A 27,318-nucleotide genomic window follows, 5' to 3' on the forward strand; every position below is an offset into this window, starting at 1 on the left:
GATGATAAGATCTACAAACCAAAACGTCAGTCCTGTCATTTAAAATGTATGTTTGACATAGCTCAAATTTCATTGAGACATTCTACTTAACTCATTTTGACTATGCAGAACGATTCATTGATTCTAATCAATGAAAGATACATCTGACTTTTTTTTTTCCATGAGGAATGCAGGGATCATTAAATTTACTACTGACCTGATAGGAATAGCAGACTTTTTAATAGCCAAGTCTGCGGAATCTTTCTTTGATGTGTATTTTCAACATGAATGGTGCTATGGAGACTTCCCTTGTTTTTGAAGCGTTTAAAAAATGACGAATCTTAAAACCGCATAAACTGCCCACTAATCACTTTTTAATTTATCTCATGTTGTTAATCAAAAAAACATTGCAGTTTAATATCAAAACCAGAGGTTAGCTCTCTTAGATTTGCAGACACAATATGTATATATGTGCAATGCAAGGCGAACATTCACGATTATTCTTATCAATATAATCTTCAATGGGAAAAGCTTGACATATGTCTGATGACCTGATAAACCCATTTCAGCAGCAGAGATCCACACAAAGATGTGCGACAAGCTTTATGGTTTTATGTGGTAATATTTTCTCTGCGTTTTTAAGTCTTGGATTTTTTATGTAATAAGTATATTCAGATCCTCTCTTTATACTTAGGTGTAGATCAGAGTGCATAATCATTCATGTGTCATGGATGAGATTGCATAAATAATCAAATAAAAATAAGATTAAAATATAAAATAAAATAAATCACAGCAAGTAAAAATGTTGCTCTGCAAAACAATTTCCCACAGCACTGGCAATAAACGATGGTGAGAAAAATGGGAAGACATAACAAAAATTGCCCCAAATCCTTCAGCAGCCTTTTACTTATAATGTCTGACAAAGAAAGAAGCAGCAGCAAAAATGTACAAACCTTGTAGTAACTAGACTTGATAACACAGAGATGCATTCTACATAGATAAGCGTAAATGGCATAGATCACAATGCTTATAACAGATAAGGTTAAATCTCATCCTGAAAATAATATCAGTGATAAAGAAAACATGTTTATACAGTGGTCACACAACTCATTGCAGTGTTTATAAAACACTGACTGTGCAAGCGAATGAGACTGTTATTTCTTTGTGATATCTGGGATGGTGTAAATCAGTTAGACATGCATAGCACGGAGATGGAGGAGAGCTGAATCTCAGCCAAAACCAACTTCACAACAGGGGATGAGAAAACTCAATACGGTAGAAACAAAGGCAGAATGTGAGAGCATCTAAGGTGTGCTTCAGTTTCATATACACTGTCAAAAAAAAAATATATTACACAACAGCTTGTTACTGGGGCAGTATCCTCAAAAGGTATCCTAATATGCAGCATTTATGCGTAAATAAGATACAAAGATGTACCTTTTCCTGTATTTTTGTGCATTGCATATGGAGAGGTATATTATGTACTCAATTAAAAACAGAAGGGGGTTGATGTAATGATATGATGACATGAGTAGGCCTACGTATGAGTGATTTCCTTTTAAAATGTCTTACATGATACTGCACAATTATAGCAAATATAATCAGTCATAGATATTTTAGTTAATTCATATGGTGCATAAATGTTAATATGCATTTATTTAATTTTTTTTGGACGTTCGTGAAAATGTTTCTTAATGGCTGAGATTTTAAAACAGGCACACCCTGTACAGGGTCTAGCTATACACAGCCTGAGGCCAGGCTTTAGTCTAGGTTTTTGGAACATACTGTATCCTTTCAAATTGCTTTTTAATGAAGGACAAATTTGACTCTGACCCCTCCTGTTTCCCTTTTGCCTTTTGCTACGCTTCAGTTACTTTGAAACTCCCCATCCGTGTTTTGATTTGAACTTGAAGGAAGGAAGACAGAAGACTCAGGTTTGACAAAAGAAATCAGTAGGAATTTAATATTTGATTTAAATATGTACAGATGATTTAAACTGTACTGCTGCTGGAATGTAGGCAGCCATCTTGGAATCTGTTGTTTTCCAGACTTTGAGACAATTAAATGTCAACTTTTAAAATGAATTGTGCAAGACAGACTTCAAAAATGTCAGACCCCTCTTTGAGTTGCATTTGTTCTGAGTGCTAAACAGGGTCCAGTTACACTTGAGGCAGTGGCGGTATCAGGCATGCACCAGGTAGCAAAACAGCCCCTCTGGTCATTCAAATGCTTAAATCTCTTTCCATCGAGATTGTAAAAAAAAAAAAAAAAAAAAAAAATGCAGGCCACTTCAGAAGCTTCTTTTCAAAACAGAAAATATCCACTGTGTATTACAAAAGAAGGTCCATTGTCTAGTGACTTACTCTGAAAGGTGAATAAACTACATCCTAGATGATGGGCCAAACGTTTTTTCACTCTAAATTTACTAACGACCCAACCGTAAGTTATGTAGACTATACAAAACTTGTTTTATTGTCAGAAAAAGCAGCATAGAAACAGTGTGAGAGAGCTGCTGTTTTGGAAGAAACCCATTTATATACAGAAGAGTCTTTGAGGTTTCACCAATTTTTCGAAAGGTCTCCAGATGAGCCGAAAAAAGTATGGTCCTTTTTTTTTCTTTTTTCTTTTTTTTACAATAAATTAGCTAAGATGCTAACAATCTAGTTCAAAGGGCAAAGGACAATACAACTTGAAAAGGCCTATAATACAACACTATGCAACATTGGAAGTTTCAACACTTTCAGCCTTTCTTCTTTATAAATAATAAAATACAACAATCTTCCAATCATTCACATTACAAGTGTCACAATTTTCACAACCGCACAGTATGGTGATCCTAGACACTATACAATGATAATACATTTATTATGGCTAGCATACATATAAATATACATACAAAAAATGTCACTAAAATGTAAGAACTCCTTCTCTCAAAGCAATGGGAAGTCCTTCATAAAAAACATATAAATGAAACTGATTAGCATTTTTTTAAAATACAAAAGAAAGAAAAAATAACATCTCCTGGTAATAAACAAATATAGTGACATCAGTTTGAGTTTCTACAGAGTTCTCATTGCGGCCTACAAAGTATGACAATAGCAGCTATTTTGGATGGACTTAACATAACACTGGAGTTTCAAAGCAGTTTGAGTCATCAATATAAAAAGAAACAAACAAAAGGAGCAGTCCACGTCTTGCCTCCCTGGCCTGCCAGTGAGACAAAACAAAGCAACACATAACTCACTTCACATCAACACTGCGGTGGCTCTGAAGAAGGGTAACGTCGCCACACAATGTTTTTACCCTTTCAGTTACCAGACACCTGCGTCACCATCATGGCTTAGCGACTGATTCTTCATGCTGCCTTTTTCAGGTATGCAACATTGCTAAGAGTGACTAATATAATGTCTTATCAAAAGACATAAAACGGTCTCCACAAAATGGAGTGCAATGTAGCATTAAATTCTCATCTCAGCCTCATCACTGTGCTCCAGAGAGTGCTCTGTGGTGCTGATGATGGAGGCTGAGGGACCTTGAGTGACCCCGAATGGGGAGACGGCTGGGGACCGTGCAGCAAGTGGGGACAGAGAAGGGGAGAAACTGGGAGACATCGCTGCTGAGGAGATGGAACCCTCGTGGCTTATAGGTGAACGCCTTAGCGATGCTAAGTGGTGGAACGTCCGTGCTATGGCGGGTTTCGGTGGGACAGATTTGGCCCCTGGATGAGCCACTGAGGTAATGAGGGGTGGAGGGTCAATTCTTGGCTTGGGGTCTGTCTTGACTTTGGGTTGGAAAGGTCTACGTGGGTTGTTGGGAGGTAAGCTCTCATCTTTTAGTCTGGCAATCTCTGTGAAGACACTGGCTAAGGGTTGGAACTGAGGGCACCAGTTGAGAAGGTAGTCCCAGTTGTAGCTGCCTCGCAGTTCCTCGTCACTTGCCACTATGGCTGTGAGGGAGCCATCAACTGAGGGTTTTCCATCCTCAGGGAAAGCATAATCTTTCGGATGGGAAATATTCAACCCACGACCTACTCCAAGGTAGCCCCCACCTTCATCTCTATAGACAGGGAGCTGACCAGACAGTAGGGTACCACTGAGACTCCCACTGATGCTCCCCAATTTCTTATTTTTGAACCACTGGCTTGCATCAAGTGGCCCTGGTTCACAAGAAATATCAGAGAGTTGGTCTGCATCCTGTTGGATACCTGAATCAGGGCCCCTGGCAGAGATGTGCTCTTGCATTGAGGAGGTGATGCTTGCAACTCTTGGGTACTCATTGATCATCCGGATTTCATCATCCTCTGCCGCTTCGGCAGATCCCCGTCCACTGGAGTGAGAAGGATCTAAGGATCCTCCTCGAGTATAGGAGCCTCCACCTGTTCCTTCTTCATCACCTGCATATCCAGGAAGTGCTTGATGATAGATCCTGTCGCCCCCTGCGGGTTTAGACTCATCCAAGTTTTGCAAAGCTGTGCCTGAAGATACAGTACTATTCCCTGTGTCTTGTCCTTTCTTCTTGCGCTTTGATCTTACTAAATAAAGGGCCACAGCAATTATGACTAACAAGACTATTACTCCAAGAGAGGCAGCAATTATGCTCACAAGGAGGACATTAAAGTCTGTTGCGAGACCAAAGGATGTGTTGGTGACATCAATGGTTAGATGAGCAGAAGCTACTCTCGATGTGTCAAGGGGGCTGTGTGCGGTAACATCCATAGTCATTAGGCGGGTTTCCCTCTTCGAGCGACTTCCACCACTTGAGCTACCAGAGCTGTCCATCTTTAGGTAGATTACACCAGTGGTCTTATTAACATCGAAGTAAGGAGAGGAATTGGGGAAGGAGTACAGTACAATGCCATCCATCCCACCATCCTCATCTTTGGCCTGTACTTGCCCAATGCTCTGACCTTTCTTGGCTCCCTCTGGTACCTCAAAGGACAAGTCTGAAGATGTGAAAACTGGGTCATACTCATCCTCCCCTGTGACGTAGACCTGCACTGTGACTGTAGCTGAGTTGTTGCCTGCATCCACAGCCAAAGCAATGAAGTTAAATGAGTTTACCTTCTCAAAATCAAATATCTGCCTGGTACGAACTTCACCAGAGTTCTGATCTACCAAGAAGAGGTCTTTTCCTAGGCTGGAGTGGTCCATCAAAAAATACTTCAGCTGTCCATAAACTCCTGTGTCATAATCGATTGCATGTAACACAGTCACGGCAGAGTTGGATGGCTGGTTCTCACGGACACTGGCCGTTAATGTAGCAATGGGAAAGTAAGGTCTGTTGTCATTAATGTCCTTTACCTCTACATTAATAGGAGCCAAAGCAAAATGACCATGGCCATCTGAAGCTTGTACTATAACCACATGGGAAGTTCGGCTCTCTCTGTCTAAAGGTCTTTGAAGCTTCAGTGCCCCAGTCCACTGATCCACAGAGAAGAGTTTCATCTCATCTCCAGAGCTGATGCTGTACTGGACCTCTGCATAGGGAGCTGAATCGGGATCAGTTGCAGTCACACGTAAGAATTCTGTACCAGCAGCTGCCCCTTCACTCAAAGCCACTATGTACTCAGCTCTGGCAAAGACAGGAGGGTTGTCATTCACATCAGTGACTGTGATGATGGCTGGTATGCTGGAGCTGCGTTGGGGAACACCACGGTCCGAGACCGCAATGGTAAGGTTATAGCGTGATAGCGCCTCAAAATCCAGTCGCTCCGCCAGGATCAGGGTTCCTACGGTCTGGAAGCCATGGCCCTCTATGAAACGAACGCTACTCTCAATCTGGAAAGCATTTCCAACATTCCCACTGGCGATTGCAAAATCAAAACCACAGTTTTCCTGAGATAGGTCTCCATCTACTGCCTCTAAGGTCAGGATAGTGGCTCCAGGTAGCTGGTCCTCAGACACTGTGGCTTTGTAGTCCAACTGATGGAATATGGGGGCATTATCATTGACGTCCATCAGCTGAACTTGGACCGTGGCAGAAGATGATAGAGGTGGAGATCCTCCATCACGAGCTTCGACGACTACACTCACAGAAGGCTGCTCTGGGTCAAATTCTGCTTTCTGTCTGATGAAAAGTGTACCTAGAAAGAAATGGGAAGTGCTTTTACTACAATGTTAATGCTATATAGTTTACTATATGTTAAAACTATTGGCAGTGGCTATTTAAACTACATGCAAGTAGCTGAACTTGTAGGTAGATACTGTTTTTATTTACTCAACCCACCACTTTATGTACATATCATCCACTACTAATTGCACTTATTATAAACAATTTATTTGTTGCAAGATGCTATTTGTTATAAATAGAATATACATGAGTAAATGCCACTAATATGTTTAGTATAAAGCTTATACCATTTTTAGGATCTATGTAAAACCCGTCCCTCGTTGAAGACAATACTCGATAGGTGACCTTTCCATTTTCTCCTGAATCTCGATCTGTTGCTGTTACTGTGATAACAGGACTGCCTGGTGCAGAATGTTCTGGAAGTGTTACCTAGAAACCAAAAGCAACAACAAAGCTGTTATTTGGCATGCTTTTTCCTGTATCCACAGCGATGTCATTTTGAATAAAAGCATCTGGTAAACGAACAAATGCAATCATAAATGACTGCATACTTTTTACTGGTGCGAATGGAAGCCTGTACATTTATTCTGGGATAAATGTATGTGACCCAAGTTATTTTGCCATCCTAATCCATGAGAGTCAAACCCTTTTTCTCACACTGAAAACTTTTCACAAAAGTTAACAAAAAAGAACAAAGCCAATAAACCTACATCCATCCTAATAAAACAAGATACAAATTATGTCACTCCTTTTAAAATACTTCAAATGGTAGAAAGAAAAAGTTACCTGATATAGATCTTGTGTAAATGTAGGTGCATTATCATTTATGTCCTCCACCAGCACAGTTAAATTGGCTTCACTCTGATGCTTTGAATCTGAAGCTCGAATAGTCAATGTGTACCATGTCCTCTCCTCAAAGTCCAGTGGTGCTGTCAGAGACACACGGCCGTTGTAACGATGGATATCAAATTTTCCCTGTGATGGAGCATCCAGCTGCAAAGAGTAAGACAGCACTGGGCCAGAATCCACATCATTTCCAGTAACCAGGGTGATCTCAGTGCCGATAAGAGAGTCTGGAAGAGGGAAGCAGGGACACAACATTCAGATACATGTACAGTAATAAAAGTCTTGTCTTTTAGGTGCTTGTAACTTAGTCTTTCAAGATAAAGGGTCAAAGGTCACCAGTTAGTTCACTTACTCTCTGGCACTCTAATTTCCCGTGGCACTGGGATGGTAGGACTGTTGTCGTTGAGGTCGACAATAATCACTGTGATGGTGGCAGTGCCTACTAGCTTGGGGCTACCACGATCAGTGGCTTTTATCACCAACCTGATGCAAATGAGATAAAATAAAGGGTTAGATAATAATTTTCTGACTTGTATCACGTGAGAGATGTTTCTGTTCAGTTTTTTTAGATCAAGAGAGAGAACAAAAGATGTCTTCTATTTTTGGAAAAAAATATTTGTGCAACAATCCAAAAGCTCTAACAGACCAAAAATGTAGTAAATTAAAAACACACCACTTTATACGGGTAGGGGAACATTTTAGAAACAAAACACATGAGGTAAAACTACGGGGGCTTGAACACATCACACACAAACTAAATGACGCTGGAGAGGACAGTTACATTCCACAGAACAGAGGGAAATTAAAGACCTGCAGAGCAATGACTTCATTGGCCGAACAAGCGCAGTACATATAATATACACTCACTGTGCCTGTGTCCAGATTTCCCTGTCCATAATGGCCGCGGTTGTGATGCTGCCGGTCAGAGGGTCAATTTTGAAAAGGCCACTTTGACTCGACGACTCAATGGAGTAAGTCACCTGACCATTCTGACCTTGGTCAACATCCTCTGCCATAACCTAATTCATACAAAAAACAGGTTAATCAAACAGACAGTCCAAAATGAACACTTGCCATACATAGTTTAAATCTGACACTCGCTGATGTAAAGTAAGAAATATGTGAGGGAAAAACCGGTAAATAATTCCATTATTATATGGTTAAAAAAAAGTTTCATGACAGCTACAGTACATTTCTCAATTCACTCACGATTGGCTAGTATGGCAAAAAGTTACTACAGTATGTATGATTGGAAAGTTGTTTGTAGAATATTCACGTTTTAATACTTTTCCAATGTGTTTTCAATTACATGTGACCTTTTAGAAGTACAAAAAAGTAGAAGACCCCTTGCCTGAAGGATTGGAAAATCATAGCCCTGTGCTTCATGCATATAAGCCACATAGTTCTGCAGCTGGAATCGGGGGAGGTTGTCGTTGACATCCTGAAGAATCAGGTTGACAGCCATGAAGGAGCTTGAGGATGTAGTTTCAGCCTTCACCACTAGACGGAGTCTTGGAGTGTCCTCAAAATCCAGGCCATTTGAGCTCTGTACCCAGATTTCACCTATGAAAGCACCAATAATGCATTGAAGTAGGTCAACAAACTGCCATTGTTAATAAGAAATACTGTTTAACATCTTTCTGATTATTTTTTGTATGCATTTGTCAAAATCTTGTCAAAAGTTCCTATCTGACCTGTATTTGAGCTGATGCTGAAGGAACGGTATTTGTTCCCACTGAAGATGGTGTAAGTGATGCCATCGCGGGTGCCGTCAGGGTGCTGAGCCTGAGCCTGGGCGACTGCAGTGCCTGTGGGAAAAAATATACACAAAAAAACCCCTCAATACTCTTCTGCCAAACTCACTTAAATTGATGCATTGGCTTTCAATGCTTCACAAAACTGACTGTGCCTGCGAGTGCTGAAATACAATGCTGCAGTTTTCATCATGCAGTTCATTGCAAAAGTTTTCAACTGCCTCATGCCAGTACTTTGAAATGACAATTGCACAAAGACTAACTTTTAGTGTAGGATTTATAATACAAGAGTGACAATGGAGGTCTGTATAGCAATGCACTGTTTGACCTGTAAGAAGATACATCACATACAAGATACCTATTTTCATTTAAAGTCAGCATGAAGTGGAATTTTCAACCCATTTTATTTTTGTAATGTGTTTTGTTTCTGAGCAAAACAGGACATCAACAAATTAAGTAAAAAGTATGGTGGGACCAAGTACTATCCATCTGGAATTGACTGGTTCACAAAAAGTTGCATCTCTATCCCAGTGGGACAATATATCAATATTTCCAGTTCTATCATTTGGTATTATTGCCATCACCTATACTATGCCATACTACATTAATATTTAATACATTAATATCTATATTACAAAATTATTTTCTAAAAATGTAACATTCGCAAAAATCATTACATTTTAATGAACGATTGCAAAGAATTTGTATTTCTTTTGGGAATAACATTCACTGAATGGTACACAATACCACCAGCAACATGTATTAAGAAAGTAAAATAGGGCTGATGCTGACTTATGATTTATTTTATAACATGATAATGTTATCATTCCTTTTTTCCATGAAATGGACAGCAAGGAACTATTTCTTGCTTTGTGTAACAATTAAATTCTTCCAGAATAATAGCACACCAAATCTTTTACTGTAAATTCTCTGCATACCTTTAGCTGCATTCTCTTGTAAGCTAACATCTCTGGCGTTGCGAGAGAATCGAATGCCCTTGTAATCTTCCTCCTTCACATAGACCATCACCACACCTAGAGAAGACTGAGGAGGGCTGCCTTGGTCCATAGCCTCCACTATGAGGGTGCGTTGGGTTTGCGTGAGGCTCTGCAGCTTCTCTGTGGTCTGGATCTCCCCTGTTAGCGAGTTAATAGAAAATCCTCGGACTGGCATAGCAAAGCGGTAAAACACCGACCCATTGGCTCCAAAGTCCTTATCTTCTGCTCTCATTGTGGCCACCACCTGATGCGTGGACACACTACCACTGGACACGTTGATAATCAGTGGGTCCTGGATGAAGAATGGTGCATTGTCGTTGACGTCCAGTATGGTAACGGTTACCTGGGCTGTGGCGTTGCGAGGTGCGGCGGGTGAAAGGTCAACAGCATACACTTGGAAGGTGTAAGAAGCTCTTTTCTCTCTGTCCAGAAGTGCTGTGGTAGTGATCCGCCCCGTGTCTGGATGCACTGTAAATGCACCTTTAGCTTCTTGGCTAAGGAAGTATAAGATCTTCCCATTTTCGCCCTCATCCACATCTGTGGCCTTTGCATCCAACACCCCAAAACCTACAGCAGCATCTTCTGAGACATCGACGGTGTAGCTGCTGCTGCCAAACTTGGGGCTGTTGTCGTTTACATCAAGGACTGAGATTTCCACAGTGGCAGTGCTGCTCAGTGAAGGGCTGCCATGATCTTGAACCACCACTTCCAAGGAATAACTGTTCTTCCGCTCTCGGTCCAGAGGTTTTGAAGTAGACAGAGCTCCAGAAGAACCGACAAGTCGAAAGTCACCATCTGGGTCGCCAGCTAGAGTGGAAACACACAGACAAAACATTTGTTCATAATCAAGCAGAGTGGGTCTTGTTTTTATAAGAAACAAATCTGCAATGTGAGCAAAAACAGTAACGTGCCTTGACCGCAGATAATAAAAAAATGCAATATGTGTTAACTTACACACTCTAAATCTGGTTTGTAATCCACTGTAAAAGCTCTTCTTCTAGATTCCTCTGTACAGAATAAAAAAAAGTTTTACCAGTGATCTTATAATTCAGTCGTCCGCTCTCTCCGGTGTCCAGGTCTGTGGCTTTGAGGCTGAACAGCTCCACGGGCTCTTGGTTCTCAGGCACTTCCAGACTGTAATGCTGCCGCCCGAAAGCAGGAGCATTATCATTCTCATCCAGCACTGTGATGTGTACTTTAGCCTTGGCAAAGTTAGGGGGTATTCCTCCATCTTTTGCATACACTATCATATACACAAGATATAAAGAGGGTTATTAAGTTCAGTATAAGTTTTGATAATATTATAAATTATAATTATATAAAATGATATTTTATAGTAGCACATAATACTTTTTCAGGCCAGTGTTGTTATTGTTAACTAAACTATTAAAAACTTTCGGTAATTGAAATCATCATTACCAGTAAAATAATCAAATAAAAAGAAAAATTTTACACAGTTTACAATTTAAACTTTATAAAAACGATTTATTTCAGTTAGTTGCCAAAGCAACATTTTTGAATTTTCGTTTAAGTTAAATTACATTGAATTAAAGCTTAACAGAAACATAAAAAAAAACAAAACATATAAAACGATAAAAGCACAAAACCAAAACCAAAAGAATAAAAAAAATAATCTTAAATACAATAATAGTATATAAATAATACTAAAATAACACTGTTTCAACCATATTATGTGCAGATCCTGGCTGTGTTTATGTACCTGTTACAGTGTAGTGGTCCTGAAGTTCCCTATCTAGAACCTGAGTGACAGATATCACACCCGTCTCTGGATTAATTGTGAATCCATCCTCAGTCAGACCACCGTAAATCACTAAGCCATTCGTGCCTGCAAGAAAAACAGAAATATATAATCAATAATTCTGATCATAATCGAATACTAGCTTATTATCTATCTACTGAATACTGCACAGTAAACACTGTATGCTGCCTACTATCTTTTAGTAAGTGAAACCTTTCAAAGTATTTCAAAGTATACTACATTGTTGCCACATGATCTCACTAGGTTGCATGTGAATGGCTTCCAGTTATGAGCTAAAAGATTGACAATAAATTACATTTACAAAATGTATTATTTAAAAGAAAAAACAAAACAGAACAATGGTTATCCTACTGTTAAAACATTCACTACTAGGTTTAAGAGATATAACCAGTTTAGATGGAAAATATCTTAAGCTGACTAGCTGAAGACATTAAATTCCAGCGCAATAGATAATGCTTTACTATGAACTCTGTTAGAGAGCTACATATGGAAATGTATCTGTTTAATAAAATACCTTATTCACCTGTTGAGTAATATAAACTTCATCTCTGCATCGCTTTTACAACATTTCAAACCCCTCAGTTCTCAACATCTCACGCCAAGCCAGTGTTGACTCATTTTATTACGAGCACTGTCTCAGTCTCTTTTTGCCAGCAAACACTCGACATTTCGACATTTTCTTTATTAAAAAAAAGTGTGAATCCTCTGAGGTTTGAGATTTAACTCGTCAACTTTCTCGCTCGTTGTGACAACTAACCAATGCCACTCCCACACAGTAGCCAGAGCAAATTTTCTCTATTTACGGATATGACAAGACATGCACAGACGGTTGACGAATGTAACGTAATTTCCCGCGAAAACCATCCCGCTAGGTCTATAATATAAACACTTATAATAGGCTTACCATAGTGATCAGGTTAAGACAAAAGCATGTTTTGTAAGAAGGATTAATGATTTTTTTATTCTTATTCTTTATAACAACAAAAGCTTATTTCTCTGCATCTGTGAGTCCTCACCTCACCTCATCCCTAACCAAAACCTTGACATATTTTTGGAATTTTTATTTAGAATTTGTGTAAAAATATCTTTTGGCAGTCAGATCAATTATTAGTATGTGTAGTATATAAGAATCCTATTCCAAACACATCCTGCGACTGGTAACAATCAACCAAAACCTCTTTCCTTTCATTCTGAGTTAGAAGATGTAAAAGAAGTTGTGAACGACCTGATTTGAATTAAAACAGAAGTGCAATGTCAAATGTCAAAATATTCATGTTCAAACCTTTTCATCTCGGATTTAAGACCGGTTTCATTAGTAGTGGTCCACACAAGTGTTCAGCATGGACTAAAGACACACGAGTGCCAGATTGCGTGCAAAGTTAGCAAGCTTTGGCACGAGCACCTGCTTGCTCAATTAATGCTTCCTGAAAAATGTCTTTACAATCTCTCTTTCATACTCTCTCACTAAACCCAGGAGGCTGAGAATGAGTCCCACATACCCTCCACAGGAAGAGTAAAAAAAAAAACCACTGCCCTCACTGCAACTCAACATAACTGCTTTAACCAGATGGCAAAGTTTTCAGACACAGGTCATGAATATCTGAAAGGTTGAAATACCCAACAATGCAGGTGATTCTTTTCAATAGTAAAGGAACATTTAACACATGGATTATTGCAGAATATCATTTTTTTTTTAAATCACTCACCATGATCCCGGTCTGAAGCGGAGACCTTCAGAATGCTTGTTCCTGCTGGCTGGTTCTCTTTGATTTGGGCTTCAAACTCACTGCGTTCAAACCACGGTGCTTCATCATTTACGTCAATTACTTGTATAGACAGAACTTGAGTGGTGGAATGTTGGGGTATCCCATGATCCTCCGCGACAATTGTGAGATTGTAGTTCTCCTGCTCCTCACGATCCAGAGGTTTAAGGATGGAGAGAGAGCCTGGAGAAGAGGAGAAGAGAAAAACATCTGTAGATCTGCTGCACGCTTCACAGCGCAGCCTGTGGTTGGAGACGTGTGACCGAGGTCAAAGAGCTGTTCTGTTTTATACCATGCATATTTGTAATATTTAATTATGTACATGCCAGACAATATATTAAGCTACCTGAATGTGGCTGGGTAACTTTGATGAGGATAGGAGATCATTCATGACATAAGGTAGCCCACCACAACAAATGATGTGGAGATTACAAATAGAAAAAGTACTGTTTCTGTACAATATTGATGTTATCCAATGGAAATATTATAGTACATAGCATAATACTGATGATACCATAATATTACCACAGAAAACAAAACAAAAAAACAGGGTATTACCCAGGGGGACAAAGTTTGGCCGGTTAGCTTAGGCAGTTAGTCTTTACTGGTGGATGCCATAACTATGTGGACAAAAAGGATGTGTCTCCAATGATGGCCATTCAAAAGTTGCTATATAATTTAATGATAATATAATATAATATAATATAATATAATATAATATAATATAATATAATATAATATAATATAATATAATATAATATAATATAATATAATATAATATAATATAATATAATATGTTTGCCAGCTGAGAAAATTCCACTGAGATTAATAGGGATGCTAGCTATCTCTAATATTAGAGCTCTTTGTATGCTTCAAGGGATAATTCATCTTTGCTGGTCCTTTTTTAACATAAATTTGTTCATAGAAGAACATGGAAGTCAAACACAATATCCGCTCCAGTCTGACATAAATTTTCGCTTTATTCATCCTCTGTTTTTCTCCTCAGTTTAGCTCCTGCACTCTCTATAAGGAATTTGAGAATTAAGTTTTTTGCTGACTTGCTGGTATGAAGACCAGGCAAGAAATTTGTTGTCATGGATCCATTTTTGATCCTTTCCAGCTATACCTCTCTGCACTGCTGTCATCAGCAAGACCCCGAGCGAGGGTCACCCAGGATAAACACACCCCTGTGGTTGATATGGCAGCCTGACTGTTTGCTGACTGCGAAATATTATTGTGTGTTTGTGAGAAGTCTGTGTGCGGCCTCTTTTTTTTATTTATAGTCCACCTAACACACTCTAGCTTTAAACACATCATTGAGATGTTTAAGCTGGCTTCTGCTTCTGGATACGGTAGCTCTGGTTTTGTGCTTAACGTCCATCTCTAGACCTCTTTCTTAAAGAGTCCAAACAGTGTGAAGACTTTCTGCTTAGTGTCTGGTTAATATCAGCAGTGACTTTATATATTCAACTTTAATATATAGTATACAGTATATACAATATGCCTGATTTAGAACAGAAATTAAACACTAACCTACACCATAAACCATCTGACAATAATGGAAGGGAAATCATCTACAGATGTTCAGTCGATTAGGTGATTTTGTCAATTTAATCCAATTTTGCGTGAGCTGTAAATGGTCATATTCTGGGAGGTTGAGAGGAATTTCAAACTAACACATGCATATTTCCAACGCCAAATCAAAGAGTGTGCGGTCGATGGGCCAAAATAGAACTGTGCTCCCATGAAATAAACCCTTCAAGAAACTGATCTGTTCTGCTAAATTGCTTCTGGCTTTGAGCGAATGAGAGAGAAGTAATGATTCTTACCACTGTTCGGGCTGAGGACGAACCGTCCTGCTGTGTTTCCTGACTGGACCCTGTAGGATACTCTGCCGTTTTCGCCCTGATCTGCATCCCGGGCCATGACGTAAAGCAGCACAAAGCCCACCGGCTGATCCTCCATCACACTAACAGCAGTCGGGGAGCTGAAGATCGGAGGATTGTCGTTCTCATCAGTGACGAAAACTCGTGCCGTCACCGAGCCCCAGAGTCTCTGATCGGGGTCCGAGGCTGAATCTGTGGCATGGACCACCAGGAACAGGCTGGAGGTCTCCTCATGGTCAAGCTCTCGACCCAGTTTCAAGACTCCTGTGACAGGATCTAGACTGAAGAGATCTGGGTTGTCAGGCCACCGCTGTTGGATAGAATAACGTACCTCACTGTTGGGGCCACTACCATCTTTATCAGTAGCTTGGAAGGTATAAATGGAGGAACCGGCTTGAATGTTCTCAGGAATAACAATAGTGACAGGATCTTCTGGAAACTGTGGTGCGTGGTCATTACTATCCTGCACATTGATTTCCAGCTGAACCATGTGAGTGTTTGGATAGGCATTGGAGAAATCATCCACCTCGATCTGCAGAGTATATCGTGACCCTTTTTCATAGTCCAGCTCTCTAGCCAAGTAAACATCTCCTGTCAAACGGTCAACCATAAAGGTTCCTTCATGATCTGTGCCTCCCACTACCAGGTAGGTCACCTGACCGTTTGAATTCACTTCATGTTGGTCATGTGCTTTAACTGAGCCAATAACAGAACCTGGCTTGGCACCCTCCACTGAGTTGAGGGTCATGGATAGGGTGTTGGGCTTTGGAGGGGTCCTTGTGGAGCCAATGACCTACAGATTGGGAACACAATGAATTTAGAAGATGTAATGTAAAATATAAAAACAGAGGATTATTTGTCATCATTAGCCATATATACAGTATTCCACAATTTACAACGCATAGGTGTGTTCTCATTGTTTTAGATGGCACAATACTGAACTAATAAGATGGAGTGAACCTGCCTGCCATTTCCCATGTCTTTGAAGTACAGTAGAGCTGGAAAATGTTTGACAGGTGAAGCCTTTCATAGTAATATCCCCATGAAAAAAAATAAAAAAAATAAAACAGTACACACATACCAGATCACAGGAAGAAAAGCAACAGAAGGATTGACGTTGATCCATTTCTGGGCTCTCTCTTAGGTGCAAAGTACACTGGACTTTCAAAATGAAGATGGTATTACTGATGGTATGTAAAATATTATCTCGAGATTGCTCTGGTGCAAAGTTCTGTGGTGCGAGCGTATCGGCGTTAGCGCTACCGTGTTAGGGGACCGAAGTTTGCAGCTTTCCGTTTGATCATGGGGAACCACAGCTGGGCCTCATCAGAGCCATCTGGGAACACTTGATTCAAAGGTGCATTCTCCCCCGTCTCTCTCTCACTCCATTTCTCCCTTACTCTCATCTTCCCCATACAAAAAGGGAGTACAGAAATTGCATGCAACCGCACACTCTACAATTAGCCTCCAATTCCCTTTTTGAAATCACATCTGTAAAAGCACTAAAGATATTTCGCAACAAAAAAGAACCAGCAAGAATAATTTTGCAGAGAATAAACTCTTTAGAATCCGTATTCTTTTACATTGGAATGAAAAGCCATGGAAATTATCCTATTGTCAAAGATATAGTTTGACATGTCTGTTTCACGCAGTTCCATGCTAAACATTGGGATTAATACATGGTTTTCTGTTACAGTACGTTCCTTTGGAGCAGGAAGTAATCCTGGGAGTTTTGAGGTGTTTGTGTAGAAAGGAGCTGGCCTCCGGGTCACAACTCATTTCCCTTCTTGAATATTGATACCACAGCTCAGGGGACTGTGAGCATGATGATAGTTTGGAACAGTCAAAGGCGCTGTTTCTGAACTCCCTGAAAATGCCTCGATTGTAGTCTTGAGTTTTCTTCTGGGAACGTACACGTCACAATATTCATCATTTAAATAATTCCTGCCCAAGGCATATGCAAAAAGGGACGAGGCCTGGTTGAATTGCATTAGTAGTGTGTTATGGTAAGGGGCGTGACATTTCTGACACACGCTTTAACTGTTGACCAATCACAACACATTGGTCCAGCCGACCAATCAGAGAACATTGCGCTTTTTTGAAGGAGGGGCTTCATAGAGACAGAAACTAAAAAGGGGTGCATTTCCCGTACAACGACGTAACTCGCTGCTTCGTGCATCACTAAAGAAATCAACTAACTATTCATGACTGTTTCCCGAAACCGTATTGTCGCAAATTTGTCGTTCAACCATGTTGGTAAATGATGTCACACAGGTAGTGGAGTAATAACTTATAGTGAATCAGTTAGAGATCGAATTAATGCTAGATTTTATGCTATAAATTACAGACATTGCATAGGCTCATAGGCATCATAGGCTTGTTCTTGTGTACTAGAGCACGTATGCACTCTTTAAAAGTGCTCTTGAGAAACTAAAATACATAATTGACATTTGTATTTGAAACAAAAGATCTAGATTGTACTGAATATCAGCTTGCTTATTTTGCTCAAGATAAGGATTTATTAAGTCCACATGTCATGCAAACAAGAAACTATGCTCTTGACCACAGGCCGAGAGCTGTCGTCCAACCACACAACGATGCTGTTTGCAATTGTTCGTTGGAACTTTGGTTTCGGGAAACACCATCTCATTGAACTATGCTAATGACGGGACTTGCGACCATAGTTGGCAAATTATGCTTTCGGGAAACGCTCCCCAGAGCAACAATGTAAAATATGTAAAATATGTGAATGTTTTTTGAACATTCAAGCATGAAAACCTTGTTCTAGTAGACTCCAAAAACAAAATTAAGACTTCTTTAAAGGGCATAATATGGCCTCTTTAATACGTCGGCAGATTAACGAAATAAAAAATTATTAAGGGTAGACTTATGACTTATGACGTAAGCAACCACCTAAAAAATGTCTGATATAAAAATAAAAATAAATGGTCTCACCTGTACAAGTAAGGCAGTTGAAGAGCTCTGAGATGGAGCTCCACGGTCCGAGGCAGTGACAGTGAAGCCGTACTCTGCCTTTTCAGCTCTCCTCAGGGGGGAAGAGGAGCGCAGCTCTCCGGTATTTGGGTTCAAGGAGAAACGTTCTGCTCTGGAGCCTTAAAAAGCAAGGACAAATGGAAGCATAAATATAGACAAATATGGTAGTATAATTAGCTGTACAATACATCATATTGGGCACAAAGATAACTGAGGACATATGTTTACGTTTAACATTTTGCATAAACATCCTCTGGCAATAATAATACCCAACACATAGGAAATATTCTGGACTCTTGTTTACCTGATAATGAGTAGAAAATAGTGCCATTCTCTCCCTCATCTGGGTCTATGGCGTGAAGAGTTCCTAATAAAGAACCGGCAGGAAGACCCTCCTGAACCTGGAAAACATCAAGCAAGTTTTTAAACAGCACAGTCTGGCTGCTTATACTTGATACAAACAACTTCAAGAGTGGGAATGTATCCAAGGTCACATAAACAATTTTTGAAAGATATTATGTACAGACGTAATGACGTTTTTATGATGTGTAAACTGCTTTAATAAACACAAGCACCTATGTTATGACACTGATTTAAGGCTTTGAATATAGTCTGTGCCAGTCTGTTTCTTGCCTGAATGAGAATCTCCCTGCCAGGCTGTGTGTGGCTGAACGCTGGCGCGTTGTCGTTCTCATCCAGCACGGTTATATGGGCTGTTCCGGTGGCGCTACGTGGAGGTGTACCACTGTCCTGTACCACCACAATAAGCTGATAACTGGACTGGTGCTCACGATCCAAAGCTGCCCTGGTACTGATTTCGCCTACACATGAAATTTGGGAGTTAGTCAGAATACTCAGTCTAGAATGGTGCAATTGATATTCAGTGGGATTGTTAAGTAAAACTAAAACTATTATCTATTATCTATTAAAACTAAAATCGTTTTCATAAATTGAATTAAAGCTGAACTAAAATAAAACATAAATATTAGATGAAAAACTTAAACTTAAAAACTGATATTCAATTTGAAAAGTTAACTGAACAACTGAAATGAAATAAAAATTTTATTAAAAACAAATTAAATTTAATTAGAAATACAAAAAAAAAAAAACACAACAAAATGACTTAAACTAAAATTAAATTGAAAAGTATGTAAAATATACATACTTAATACAAAATATAAAAATGTATTCAAAATATTCATGAATTCATAAACACAGCTAATTTTTCAAAAGTTTATGGTCAAAAGTTAGAGTATATAGTCTACAACAAGGATTTTCAACCAGACCCAGAAGGTTCTAAGGAGTCCACAAAAAAAACTTCAGGGAAAATTTATGTTAAAATAAAATAAATAAACTAATAAATAAATAATGGTAAAATTTTGAAAAATGTAAACATTTTACATTTTTTTTATGTTTTTTAAGTTTTATTTCTTTTTTTATAAAAAAATAACTTAATTAAAAACATTTCTGTTTTCTTCTGCATTCTAAAAAAAGAAAATGTTTCCGTTGGAAATGACTGAGATGAGATTAATCCTAATCCTAATTATTTTAGTCTACTGATAGCCATAGTTGTGGTTTTTTTTCTTTAGAGCTGTATACATTTAACAGTGGTGGGTAGATTTTTTTTTATGGAAAAATATTTTTCCAATTTTTGCCCCTATCTTTCACAATATAAATGGGTCTATATACATGCCTTTTTAATACAAAATATTTGGCATCAAAAAGTTTGAAAGACCCTCATCTAGAACATTTCTTAAATGTGTAAATGTCAAATGACATTGAAGGGCCAGAATTGTATTCCAACTCACCAGTCCGTGAATTGATTTGGAAGTATCGGTCCGTGTGAAGTAGTCTGTACGTAAGACGGCTGTTAAGACCCGCATCGCTGTCGGTAGCAGACACCCTCCCAAAACCAGTTCCTGCAGGCAAGTTCTCTCTCACTGCCAAGAACACCCTCTCCTGAGAGAAACGAGGAGAGTTATCATTTTCATCCGTCACAGAAACTCTGACCGTCGCGCTGCCGGTCTTCCCCATCTGCCCGCTTCCAGACGTGGCCAGCACAGTTAGCAGGTAGACATCCTTGGCCTCTCGATCCAAAGCGCTCTTAACAAACAGCCAACCACTGTCCGGGGCGATCCCAAATCCTGCTGCGTCCCCATCAGGCCGGAGTCTGTAAGCCAGTGTGGAAGATGGCGTGGAACCTCTGGACGACCCTCCATTTCCATTGGGATCTCTATTGAGTGCCCGGACCTGTAAGAAGTTTGTGTTGAGTGGTGAATTCTCCTTCAGCTCCACGCGGTAGGTCATCGTGTCAAACACGGGACCCTGGTCGTTCTCCGCCTGGATGTGGACCACCAGGCTGAACGTAGCACTAAGCTGAGGCGCGCCGCTGTCTTTTGCGATCACTTGGAGGTCATAGCGAGGAACGCTGTCATACGACAGACTCCCAATTAGTCGGATCTCCCCACTGCTGCGCTCCACGCCAAAAGTGCGCTGCCCTCCGGCCGTCATCAGGTCAAAGCTCAGCTGTCCATTAGGGCCTGAGTCGCGGTCCTCAGCCTGCACACGGTACACAACAGTACCCATTTTCGTGGCCTCTAGTAGGAGCAGAGACTCAGAGGATGATGGGAAAAATATGGGAGCGTTATCATTCACATCTGCTACGGTGACCCGAACACGCGTCTCTCCAAAAGCTGGAGGGGAACCGCTGCGCGCTTGAATTTCCAAGTCGAAAAAGGGACGTGACTCATGGTCCAGAGGAAGGCTTGTTCTAAGTGCTCCAGTTTCCGGATCTACCATGAAATAACCATCTGGATCCCCAGCAGAGATAGTGTAGGTGACATCCTTAGAGACTCCTGGAGTGAGAGAGTGATGGGATAAGATCCGTGAGCAGTGATTTAATCTAAAGCGACTTTGTATTCATTACAAGGACAATGTTCTTATGGAATTATTGGTAATGATTCATGGATCATCTCTTCAGACCCTACAAACCCAGATCTTTAACTATTACACTACTCTATAAAAATGAAAATAGGGAAATACAATGAATGAAAGGTACAGACTAGGGATGCACAACATATACAGTACACTAGCATTCAAAATATTGGGGTCGGTCTCTTTTGCTTTATGAGGCTGCATTTATTTGATCAAAAATACAGTAAAAATGTATTTCTATGTAATGTATTCCTGTGAGGGTAAAGATACATTTTCAGCATCATTACTCCAGTCTTCAGTGTCACATGATTTGCTGCTCAGAAAATATTTCTTATTAATGTCAATGTTGAAAACAGTTACTTTTGTGGAACCAGGTTTCTTTGATGAATAGGAAGTTCAAAAGAACAGTATTTATTTTCTTTTGAAAATAATGCAAGTCTTTACTGTCACTTTTGATTAATTTAATGTGGAATAAAAAAAAATAAAAAAAATTTAATGGTAGTGTAGTACTACATTGGTCGTTGGTACGATACAAGACATTTATTTATTTATCAGATTGTATTGCCTATATCAGATTGTACTGTTAATTGAACATGCAAATTTTCCATATTTTCACATTCCCCCAATTATTACAGTAGGACGATTCCATTATCGAACACTCACTTAAAGTTAATCTTTAAAATGTTATTAATTTAATTAAATGTGTCTTTATCATATCTCAAAATGAATATAAATTTTCCATACTGTACATTATAATGACGTGATGCCTAAATTCACTTATGTTTTAGTTTTTTGTATTTTACTTTACCATTTATTTAGACAAAATAGTATCACATTTTAAAATCATTCATTTATCAGTTATTTGCCATAACATGAAAATAATTATTATCAGCCAGAACTGTGATATCAGTGCATCCCCTAGTACAGAGAGGTACTTCTTATAGAATCCCCCATTATTTTTCATTAAACATCCCAACGAAATGCCTGTGCTATCAGAAAATATATATCAACAAATAATAATTTCCAGCAACATGAGGTAGAGTGGAATCTGTGATGGATGTGACTGTTTAATGAGGTTCACGCAGCAGCTGCTGCTCTATTTGCACAACTGGCTCAGCGAGAGTGAAAATATTCCCGATCAGGCTTTTCCGCACCCTTGACTGTCTCACAGACAGCAGTTCATGGTTCAGAGAGCCAAAGCACTGAGGTTAGCAGAGTTATGCGAAAGCATGCAGCAGCACATGGCTACTTATTTTAGATGGAACATGGAAAATGCTGAAACTAACCATTCCTGCCGCTGGCTCTCACTACGCCAACCTCGGTTCCCCGGAGCACGTCCTCAGATACGGTGAAGAAGTACTGCGCTTGCTCGAACACTGGGGGCGCTACTGAGCCAGCCACAACGCTGATGTTCACCCTGGCGTTGACAGGTGCTGTGAGACCGCCTCCGTCCCGTGCTGTGATCACCATGGTGATGACGGAGTTGGCCTTTCCATGCAGCGAGCGTGACAGAGAGATCACACCTAACACGAAAAAATGCAGTGAGAATAGAATAAAACGAGATATAGGCTATGATCAGTCCTGAACACTGTGAATATGAAATATAAGGATACGGATGAGAAAGTTCAGTCAGCCAATCTGACAAGCGATTACTGGAATTAACAACAGGTTGTGGATACTGAAAAGGCCCAAAACTTTTACGGGAATTCTCAAAAATAACCTAAAAATCACCTTAAAAGTAAGAATACACCACAAAAGAATAGAAAAAAATGAAGAAAGTCATACATTCAAAATCATGTTTTTCAAAGTCATTGAGAATTGGTTGAATTATTCCTTTAAAATAAATTTAATTTAATATATTATATTTAACAATAATAATAATAATATAGCATATTATATACATTGTATATTTATATATACCATATATAAATACTGAATTAAATTTATATTAAAGGAATAATTCAACCAATTAAAATATAATATATATATTTATATATTCATTTAATTAATTATAATTAATTTTATTGACCTACCTGTGTCCTTGTTGAGGGTAAAGAAATTGGATCCTCCACCAGGGACAGTGTGATATGTCACTTTACCATTTGCACCAGCATCTGAGTCGTGGGCCGTTACCCTGACAACGGAGGTCCCGGGTGTGCTTTGTGCGCTCAAGCTGACGGCATAGTTCACCGGGTAGAATGTAGGTCTGTTGTCATTAATGTCCACCAGTGACACCTTCACATAGGCGGAGGACGTAAGGCCTCCCTGCAGGGAAAATATCATTTTATATTACTGGCGATAACGACGACAGGATTGTGGATGCTGTCACACTTCTATCGAATCAATCTTGATGATTTCTTGTGTGTAATAATGCAAAAGAATACTTCGCAGTGGGATATAATTGCCTTTCCAGGTTAAGAGAGGCCAGTGAGCTAGTATGTACTGCAGTCGGCCTGCTCGCTCTCTTCACAAGGAGCATTTTATGGCTGCATTAATAATTGAAATGGGAAACAAAAAGGACCACTGCTGTAAGCTTATAAAGGGATATAGTGTGAGTGTGTGTGTGTGTATGTACAGAAATGTGCCCCTGAGACACTGCGGTTTATTGCCTTTTCATTTAGAGAGCTCATGATTGTTGTTACTGGCAACTGAGAGTGACTGGGCATCTAGGTGCTACACAACAGAAGTAATGGTCTTTTTTTAATCGGACTTTATGCTTCTGCATTGAGTTTTAAAGGGTTTTCAACTCTTAAAGCTTCAGTGTATAATTCCAAATGGATCAGGTTTCCCCAAACAGTTAAAAAGCATATTAAATGTATTAATGACCAGCATTTTTCCAAGTGGTCTCACATTTTTGGACACTAACATACAATGTGGGTCTTAAAGGAATATTGCGGGTTGAGGTTTAGTTCAATCGACAGCACTTGTGGCATAATGTTGAATACCACAAAAAGTATTGAACACTTGTAAATGACTTGTCCCTCCTTTTCTTAAAAAAATAAAAAGAAGTAAAAAATATGAGCTACAATGAGACCAGTGTTATTTTAGTATAATTTATAGTATTTATTAATATATTCTTTTATTGTTTTAGTTTTCATTTAAGTTTTAGTCATTTTGTTTTGTGCTTTTGTCATTTTTATTTGTTTTTTTAATACTTCCATATAGCTTTAATTTTTATTTTAGTTTTAGTTCAGTAATTTAAGCACTTTTTTAAAGTTTTAGTTTTTAAAGTTTAAGTTTTTCATCTAATATACATATAACCTTTTGGTTATATATAAAGGTAAGCTTTCAAACCATTTTACAATATAACTAAAACAACCATAAGAAGTATGAGAACAGCTTCACAGCTCAAATGATAAAAGTTTTAAATGAATGTGCTTTCATAAAATTATAAGCTTCAAATTTCAGGCCTTATTATTCCCTCACCCCATCCGTTGCAGTGACAGTGAAGTCGAAACTGTCTGATCCTTCGTCTCGATCCAAAGCCACACTGGTGCAGATCTGTCCAGTCTCTTTATTGATGCTGAACTGACTGGGTGGAGCACTAGCCGGCCCGGATCCAATCGAGTACGTGATGGCCCCAAATGACCCACCATCTGCATCATCTGCTTTTACCTGTGGAGCACAAACACAGAGAACGTTGTCAGAATTATAGTCGACTGATGTCATAAACCCTCGTCTTCACAGAGAGCAAGCAGAACAAGATTCAGGGGGCTTAATATGTTTTCATTAAAATAATTAATCAATAAATGCAGAGACTTCGGTATAGCCCCGTTAAATAACCAAGACACTCCAGACATAAATCCCCATCCCTTTCTAATTTCTTTCTCTCTGTCCTCTAGCTGATTGTACCATGGATTTACTGCCAGCTGGTCTGTTCTTGGCCGCACCTGTCTCATCAATCTCTCACAGTGGAGTGGGAAAACAAGAGAAGGCAGAAAGAGAAGGAGAAAAGCGTCTCTTCTCTACGATTCACATTCCCTGCCTTTGAATGCTCGGGTAAAAGTCTATGGAAAGAGGGCCATTGTTGCTGAGAGATGGAGACTCTAAGAAGTGATGAGGTGGAGATAACTGGTTGAAGCTATTGGGCTTCGCCATAGGTGGAAAAATCTGGCCTTGAGTTCAGGAGGGGCTTTAGCCAATTTATGGCAACGTTAATGTGAGGACAGAAGCGTAGATTCATCAAATACATCCCATATGCAGCCATACAGTACTGAAAACACTGTTTTCATGAGGGGCAAATGTTACTGAGAGAATCTGGGATATTCTCAGGAGAATTCAGGAACTGTTACAGCAGTTGCTGAAGGCTAGGAAAGGGAAAATGTCTTGGATCTCTCTCCTCTATGCTTCCACAAATCATAAAAGCTTTTGTTTATCTGGGCATCCTGCCTTCTCTGTGTGCTAGTTTCTGTACTGCACCTCAATGATATGTTGGTGATATGACCAACTTAAAGGCTGAAAAGCATTCACATCAGAAAATGTGTTAGAGACGGTCTGGATCGGGACAAACACAATCTTCTGGATGCAAAAGAAGGAGTCAGGACTGATTACACTACCAACGTTTCGGGCAAGAAAGAATGTTCTTTTCTTTTTTCATTAACTTTTTGTATTCAGCAAGGAGGCAATAAATTGTCAGAAGTGACAGTAAAGACTTTTTCACTGTTACAAAAGATTGATATTTCAAATAAATGCTGTTCTGTCTATTCATTAAGACATTTTATGAACACTTTTTTTACATTGCATGTGCAAGCTTGATTTTTAGAGCTTGATTTTACCATAAAAACAAGGAAAAGCCTTTAACTGAAGATTGTCCATTAGCTGGAAAGACAAACTTGTGAAAACCCATGTAATTTTTGAATCAGATGAGGTTCATACTAACTAATGAAATGGAAATATCAGGAAAAATCATTTTCAGTTGATGTTTTCCTACCAAAATAAACTCCAACAGTTCATATATAATCATTAAGAAGATATTAAGTAAAGGATAATATACAGTACGCTGGTCATTATCGCAAAATATAAACCCAGACAGGGGGATCAGGAGACTCGTATCACGCTGAAGAGGTTTATTTTGTGATAATGACCAGCTAACTGTGTGTAATCCTTCTTATTACACAGCTACTTATCAAATACTGTAAGTAAATAAATAGAATGAAATACATTTCAATATGACATTATTTCATTATGTAGAAGGTAAGGCCTACAGAATGAACATGGTAAAACAGACAATTATACTGTTTAATGGTCATTACAAAAATGTATTTACTGCAGAATACAGCAGCAACTGATCTCTCAGAATCAAGCGTTCCCGATAGCCGTGAAATGAAGAATTATAGTTGATAAAAAATAGCTATTTTGAAGTTAAATCGGTGGACCTCATAAAACGCAATCACATTTTCACACACGCCACCACAGATAATCTTCTTATTGTCACGCCAGAATAACTGCAGCTGTACAGCTGATTCACATTACAGTCCTGACATGGTAAAAACTGAAGATGCAGAACTTAAGAATCTCAGGGTCTTCAACAGGGCTCCTGCTACCGGAAAGGTTGAGGTCACGACCCCTCAACTCTGCTTTATGCTGTGACCCCTCTCCCACCATGATGCTCTCTGTAAACAATATTACTCTGGTGGTCCACAAAACTTCCCATTCATCAACTCCATAAAGACCTGTAGACCCTAGTGCCTGTAACACAACAAAGGGCTCCTTGCAAAACATTAAGGGGAAATGACCTTTGACTCTGCCGGGCCTGCAAATATTTAATATAGTTGGCTCTGGAAGAAGTTTCGTAACGTTCCTTGCTGCCATTTATGAGGACTGCAAAAACCTGTTCTTAAATGCAATCTGGGATGTGAAATCTGGCCAAAATGGCAAGGTAAAAACTATTTTTTCTATACGGATCCTGATGTTTTTTCCCATATCCATTCCAATAATAATATTTTGTAAAAACAGGAAGTATAAAAGCCACAAGAGGATTGTCCTGTCCGGTTGCCAGCTGTTAAAAGCAAAACTTTGTAGTGGTTGGAAAAAATCTTAAGGCCGTTTCACACCAAGAATGATAACTGTAAAGATAACTCTAACGATAATAACTATATTACATGCACAACAGCGGATGATAAGACTTAGTTTTGTCCTCTGCCTCTTTAAATGCTTGAGCTTTTTAACTCGGGATGAAGTCTGATTGGCTGTCATTGTTTTTATTGTTCATCAGCTGGAAAAATTGTTCTGAAAGTGATTCCAGCGATATCGTTCCTCTGTACCGTTATCGTTATAGTTGTGGTGTGAACTTTTATATTTGTGGTGTGCTATACT

At 39.2% G+C, this 27,318-nt stretch overlaps 1 protein-coding gene across 1 annotated transcript in view; it reads right to left on the reverse strand.

Moving 5' to 3' along the window:
• Positions 1-1,914: 1,914 nt before the first annotated feature.
• Positions 1,915-27,318, reverse strand: part of dchs1b (dachsous cadherin-related 1b) — a 93,392-nt gene continuing 67,988 nt past the window's right edge. The window contains exons 3-21 of the mRNA XM_082157758.1: positions 24,430-24,618; positions 23,037-23,268; positions 22,290-22,526; positions 19,878-20,924; positions 18,703-18,890; positions 18,374-18,470; positions 18,031-18,188; positions 15,019-15,868; positions 13,133-13,372; positions 11,367-11,492; positions 10,680-10,889; positions 9,587-10,453; positions 8,589-8,702; positions 8,246-8,457; positions 7,762-7,913; positions 7,247-7,377; positions 6,835-7,121; positions 6,336-6,477; positions 1,915-6,061 (exon numbers count right to left, since the gene is read on the reverse strand). Of these exons, the coding sequence (XP_082013884.1) occupies positions 3,438-6,061; positions 6,336-6,477; positions 6,835-7,121; positions 7,247-7,377; positions 7,762-7,913; positions 8,246-8,457; positions 8,589-8,702; positions 9,587-10,453; positions 10,680-10,889; positions 11,367-11,492; positions 13,133-13,372; positions 15,019-15,868; positions 18,031-18,188; positions 18,374-18,470; positions 18,703-18,890; positions 19,878-20,924; positions 22,290-22,526; positions 23,037-23,268; positions 24,430-24,618 (8,103 nt within the window). The 3' untranslated portion in view covers positions 1,915-3,437. The remainder of the gene's footprint in view (positions 6,062-6,335; positions 6,478-6,834; positions 7,122-7,246; positions 7,378-7,761; positions 7,914-8,245; positions 8,458-8,588; positions 8,703-9,586; positions 10,454-10,679; positions 10,890-11,366; positions 11,493-13,132; positions 13,373-15,018; positions 15,869-18,030; positions 18,189-18,373; positions 18,471-18,702; positions 18,891-19,877; positions 20,925-22,289; positions 22,527-23,036; positions 23,269-24,429; positions 24,619-27,318) is intronic.

This window comes from Leuciscus leuciscus (assembly GCF_965113295.1).
Source record: "Leuciscus leuciscus genome assembly, chromosome: 24".
Classification (NCBI taxonomy): Eukaryota; Metazoa; Chordata; class Actinopteri; order Cypriniformes; family Leuciscidae; genus Leuciscus; species Leuciscus leuciscus.